Source organism: Phymastichus coffea, unplaced genomic scaffold, assembly GCF_024137745.1.
Source record: "Phymastichus coffea isolate CEN01 unplaced genomic scaffold, Cenicafe_Pcof_1.1 PCOF00008, whole genome shotgun sequence".
Classification (NCBI taxonomy): Eukaryota; Metazoa; Arthropoda; class Insecta; order Hymenoptera; family Eulophidae; genus Phymastichus; species Phymastichus coffea.
Genome location: NW_026706819.1, coordinates 6212926 through 6219686, shown reverse-complemented (window position 1 = coordinate 6219686; position 6761 = coordinate 6212926). Strand labels below are relative to the sequence as shown.

Below are 6761 nucleotides of genomic sequence, written 5' to 3'. Positions count from 1 at the left end.
CTTCTTTTTATATCTTTTCTATCCCTCTTTCCTCCCTTCTATCATTCCTCTATATTTTCTGTTTATCTTTGTTCCTCATTTTTCTGTTCCCTTTCCCACTTTCATAGGGTCATTCCAGCTATACGGGGAATTTTTGGCATGTATAGGTCCGTGAAATGGTTGTTCATATAACCTAGTTTCAGGAAAGTAACCTACCAATATCAAATTTTAATAATTTTATATTTAAAGAATGAATTTTTATTTTACAGTTTTAACCCTACCTAGGGTTTTGGGTCCGAAAATTCAAACTTCTGGAAAGTGAATTTTCTTTTGAGAAATTTTCCGCTGAATACGATGCCGGTTTCCTTTTTTGAAAATGATCATCCGTTCAAAAGCTATATGCAATTTCCCCATAATAATTCATTTATATAATTTTAATTAATTCAAACAATTTGATTTTGTTTTCCACGATAAATATTTTTTACATGAAATTCAAAATTGCGAAGTTGAAAAGCAGGGGAACAGGATTCTCTGGATTTAACGCACGTTAATTTCCCGGGTAGCAAAGGCTCTATTTTTACGTTTATTAAATAAATATTGGGGGTGAAAAGTCGCGAGGTTAAAAAGCAGGGGTCGAGGGCATTCGGGGTTGGGTTGCATATAATTGATAAGTGAACGAAAGATTGATCGACTCACTTATATTTTTATTACGAATTTTTAAATTACATGGCAACGAGAGCAGATGCTGTGTGATGTTCGTATCACTTATAAATAAAATAATTCGAACTCTCGTAATATAGCTAATGAGTAAGAATTTGTTTCCAATGATTTTACTCTAATTGTCAAGAAAATAGATAAATAAATCAAATGTAATAAATAAGTAAATCAAATATACATAAGTAAGTGCAATATTTCGAAGAAAGTCAGACAATGCCCTAGTTTCTTATGGTGCGAATTGTCCCATAAGCAGAGCTAAAGTCTTTCTTTGATAGGATATAATTCGGCCCAAGTTTCTTATAGCGCGAGATGTTCTATAAGTCTAGCTCAAATTATAAGGAAAGGATAGTCTTGCTTAGTTAATCACAATGAGAGAAAGAACTTAGGTATTAATCCAAGTTTATTCAGACTCACGCGCTCACCTTGCAAGGCTAGAAGTGAATGCTAGCCTGTGCAAAGGTGGGCCTATTTATACACAGATTTTCCCGCTTATTTTTGCAGGAGAGATTTCATCGAAAATTCGAGAGACATTCGCGAATTTTGAGAAATGAGTTTTCTTAATTTACAAGTAAATAACCATTAATATTAAGTTTTTAACACATTTAAACTTTACAGAATTTGTTATTTGTTGATTTTATACAATATATAATTATCGCCAATAGTGTCGTCAAAAGTTATTAACTAATAAAGTTAATTAACGTGATATTACAATATTTACAATGGAAAATTATTAAATTTTCATATAACTTTATAGTTGATTAATTTTCGAAGTATTCTCCAAAATTAATTATTTAAATTAATTAATAACATTTGAATTATGACTAATTTTTCATATTTGTAACGGTTTTTTTCTAATCTTAATATGCAATTATTAGATTAATTATATAAGATTTCTAAATTATAAAGTTTGTAACAGGCTGCCGTTTAACCTATTAAACCTATTTGTTATCTCGGTCAACGACGCCTTGTTATCTACGTGCCGAAAGCACGTCAACCTACCTTGTCCGGGAGTGCGCTTGCGCAGAGTCTCCTCACCAATCCGAGTTGGGTTCCCCAACTCGCCACTTGGCGGCGCTGTCGCTCTTGCCTAGCAGCGCTCCTACGGCCGCTGCTGGAAACTTGGTTGGCGATTCGCTTCTACCGATCTCCGCGTGATCCGTGCTACGCTACCGGCTTATTCGAATCGAACGTCAACAAACCCGAACTCCGGACAAAGGAAAGGCAAAATAATGATTCGATTTAGCAATAACTACTGATCGCTTTATTGGATTAAATCTGATACACGGGGTATTTGCCGAGAGACTTGCGCACGCAAATACAATTGACAATACGCCTGGGTGGGAGAGAGAGAAAACCTCGCGACCGCCGCGAACTAACCGCTCGCACGCTATAAATAATTTCCTCGCGCACGGTGCGCGGGATCGCACGCAACCAACAATATAGGGGAAGGTGCACCTACCGCGAGATAGTTGAGGATACGGTGGCCAACCGTATCCGATATGCAAGCCGCTGATTAGTTGCTCCGCTGCACTGCCGCTGTTACTGTTGTTGTTGTTGTTGCTGGTGTTGCTGCTGTTCGTTGCTGCCTGGATCGCTGAAACCGCTAAGGTTGCAGTCACTGCACACGCCAACTATGCGCACACTCACTGCAGCACTCTCACGCGTAAAGTCCTTGTTTCTCCAGGTCACACTCAACGAAATGTCAATGCTCTAGCACCCAAAACCGCAGCGAAGATCTAGCCGGACTGAGTGGCACAGTCATACTGCCTACCGAACTCTCCCCTCCCGGTTATTGCCCCTACGCTGCCTCTCTCTCTCTCGAACCGATCGCGGCTATTGCGCTCAGCCGCTTATCGTTCGACCCACGCGAGTCGAACGATTTTCGGTAATCGTTGCAAGTTATCATTATCAAGTATAAACTTAATATTTTCGTTCTATAAATAGCTTATTGTTTAAATAAATTATTAATTGTTTATTTACTAATAACAGTTATTATTTAGCTGTTATTAATGAAACCAATTCTTACTCATGTTCTATGTTTGTTCACTTTGCATATGAATTATTTATATTTTTCTAATATTTCATATGTTAATAAATAAATCAACTTTGCATATTGATATTCATTATTATTTCATAGTTGAATGAGATTTTCGTTATAATATTATTAATCTACATGCTAAAATCTATATAATCGATACTTTGTTATATTAAAATTACCTATAATTAACATATTTTTCTTAATATCATGAATCATTATATCTATGTCTATTACTTTGTGACGTCACGCTGTTTATTTTGATTCGACTCTTATTTGTATACAGTCGCGTAAACAGAGAAGTAGCGCCGCTTAATGTATTGTTTTGAATAAACAGATAGATACGTTGGACTAGTTGCAGTCGTTCAGTGATTTAATAAATAGCTCATAAATAGGACCGTTACAGCTGGGAGTCTGCGCATGCGCAGCGTCTCGCTTGGCGAACGGGCTAAACAATTTTTTTCGTTTAATTTATTTGGAAATTAATTTATCGTGGATTCAACCATGGACGCCAATTAGGTGTGAGACGCTTAAACGATTGGACTATTCAAAAATTAATTTTCATCAAAATTTAAAGGTCTTCTGGGCGATATAATATTGGACGCTGGGACCTAGCGCCCAGGGTAGTTTTTTTGCAATTTTAAGGGGTAGAATGATGACGCACAAACGAACTGATCTGAGCTTTTTTGTTACATATTAGACGCCTAATCTAATGATGTAATCACTTTTGCGATCATCTCAATTTTTCGGTTTTTGGGCGCTAACTTATAAGACCTTGAAACATGTCTCCTCGAGAATTTGTAGTCGTCTGCCACGTGTATAATCTATGCACTTTATGCAGACCATAGAGATGTACATATGTGAGTGGGCAAATAAATTCATCGTGAAAGTACCGATGCGAAGACAGCCCGACACAAATAACATTTTAGAAAAAAAAATGATCACATCTCACGTATGTCTAATTGTACTTCTCGAAAAAATAATTATTTGTTATTGTACCATTATATTTCTCATAAAAAATAAGATATATCCTTATCGATATTTCACCTCCTATTTATTCACATAAAAGACATAATTAAGCAAAAATAAATTCACAGAAAAATTGTACCTTCTGTAGTCTAAATTGTACTATCAGTACAATTCTATAAATTTGTTTCTAAAAGAAATAATAGGACAATTACAAATTACCACTATTTGTTACATCTTACAAGGATGTCATCCGAAAATGCACTTTGCGCAGGCGTAGAGCTTCAAACAGCGGAAAAATTTTGAAACCAACAATATTACATACATAAATTTATATAAATTCAATTGATGATTTAGTATAGAAATAATTTAACTTGTCAGAAAAAATAATTTTCTTTCATCTAACTAATTATTTTTATATTATAAACCTCGAAAATCATTGACAAAGAGAAAGATAACAGCTGCACCGATTTGATTTCATGCTAATGCTTACTTTTTCCAGATATAGCAATTTAAGGACAACTGTACCTTATTCATCGAACATCCGACTTAATTGTACCGCAATTAACTCTAACTAGTGTAAATTTAAAATTATTATCAAGATTATGAAGAGAGATTAATTTTATTTTTTAAATATTTTGAAATCAAAAGAAAGTAAAACGTTAAATAGGAAAATATATGATTGATTCTGGAAGCAAAAGTTACATGTTATAAAAGAACGTTTATTTATTAATGTCTTCTCTAAAATAGTAATACAATTTAGTACATTTCTCGTCAACTTCGCACATGTATTAGCTCAAATCACAAATATTGCAAACATCAATTAAATAAACATAGATCTTTCAATGCAAGATCGAAAACATCTAGTTTAGAGCTCAAACTTGTTTCTGATGAGCTCGAAGCATCAGGTCTTTCAAGTATAAGTATAAATACAAGAGCTTTCAAGTATAATTATGCTAATTTTATGTGAAGCAGTTACGAATTGAAGGGCTTCAGAGAACAGAGGCGTTTGAAAAAGAATTGGAATTTTATTTAGGAAAAAGATGGATGAAAATTTACATACCAATTAGGCATTGTATTTAAATTAATTCAAAACTTCTCAACACTTTTACATACATTTGCAAATGTTTCACAACTATTTGCATCACATTTTTCCAGGGAAAGTGTAGCTAGGTACCTAATAAGACTTAAAGAAGTAGAAGACATAGATTCATTACTGTTAATGGCATATATTTATCATCTATATATGGATCTACTAAGTGATGGGATAATTCTTAGAAAAAAAGGGCTATTATACAAAAAAATAGTCCATTTCAAGATACATCAAATGGTGGAAATAAACTTACAGACTTCGGTGAATATAGTATTTACGAATTAAAACGTGAATTGCGTAACACAATGAATAGGATTGCAGATACTTTAGATGAAGAAACAAAAAAAAGACTTCTTCAAGAAAGTAAAACTGTTTATATGTTGAATAATGAAATTATTAGGAGTTTCAAAGGCGCATGTAGAGTGATTGTCAAGAAAGTTGAATATTTTTTTATTGCTCTTGTCTTTATCATCATCGTCTTCCTCAACTTTAAACAGTAAATTACAAAACTAACTCTTCGAATCATCCGAAATTGTATATATATTTTTTTATTTGTACAAGTTCTGCAAATGAATTACTATTTTATTGATGATTATTAGAAAAATATAACGGTTTATTGTTACTGTAAACTATTCTAGTCGGTAGACATTGTAAGGAAAGTAATTTATTCCAGAACAAATTTCATAATCAAAAAAATTAAACTATGTATTATAAGAACAGCTAATATTAAGTACAGCAAGTACTAAATTGCATTACTATTTTAGAGAAGACATTAATAAATAAACGTTCTTTTTTAACATGTAACTTTTGCTTCCAGAATCAATCATATATTTTCCTATTTAACGTTTTACTTTCTTTTGACTTCAAAATATTTAAAAAATAAAATTAATCTCTCTTCATAATCTTGATAATAATTTTAAATTTACACTAGTTAGAGTTAATTGCGGTACAATTAAGTCGGATGTTCGATGAATAAGGTACAGTTGTCCTTAAATTGCTATATCTGGAAAAAGTAAGCATTAGCATGAAATCAAATCGGTGTAGCTGTTATCTTTCTCTTTGCCATTGATTTTCGGGAGACATAATATGATAATGATCGATACAATTTGAATAAACTGTGCCCGCGAGTGGTTCCATCAACGTTATTTCCAAATATCGATACTTGAACGAAAATTCAACCCATTGAAAGTTCCACCTGCAATATTTTAAATTTTCCCGCTTCCGACGGCGTCGGCGCAACGTACCTAACGTCGAATCTGCATCGAAAATTCTTCATTAATAATCGATAAATAGTAAGCAACAAAATAATTGTTTGAAAAACTAATTGCGGTACAATTAAGTCGGATGTTCGATGAATGAGGTACAGTTGTCCTTAAATTGCTATATCTGGATAAAGTAAGCATTAGCATGAAATCAAATCGGTGTAGCTGTTATCTTTCTCTTTGTCAATGATTTTCGAGGTTTATAATATAAAAATAATTAGTTAGATGAAAGAAAATTATTTTTTCTGACAAGTTAAATTATTTCTATACTAAATCATCAATTGAATTTATATAAATTTATGTATGTAATATTGTTGGTTTCAAAATTTTTCCGCTGTTTAAAGCTCTACGCCTGCGCAAAGTGCATTTCCGGATAACATCCTTGTAAGATGTAACAAATAGTGGTAATTTGTAATTGTCCTATTATTTCTTTTAGAAACAAATTTATAGAATTGTACTGATGGTACAATTTAGACTACAGAAGGTACAATTTTTCTGTGAATTTATTTTTGCTTAATTATGTCTTTTATGTGAATAAATAGGAGGTGAAATATCGATAAGAATATTTCTTATTTTTTATGAGAAATATAATGGTACAATAACAAATAATTATTTTTTCGAGAAGTACAATTAGACATACGTGAGATGTGATCATTTTTTTTCTAAAATGTTATTTGTGTCGGGCTGTCTTCGCATCGGTGTGAAAGTT

At 32.7% G+C, this 6761-nt stretch overlaps 1 protein-coding gene across 1 annotated transcript; it reads left to right on the top strand.

Moving 5' to 3' along the window:
* The first annotated feature begins 4587 nt into the window (after window positions 1-4587).
* On the top strand, window positions 4588-5290 carry LOC131670365 (uncharacterized). The gene is given in 4 exon segments (XM_058945908.1): window positions 4588-4614; window positions 4673-4767; window positions 4856-5001; window positions 5004-5290. Coding segments are annotated over 4 exon segments (555 nt in total).
* The last annotated feature ends 1471 nt before the right edge of the window (window positions 5291-6761 follow it).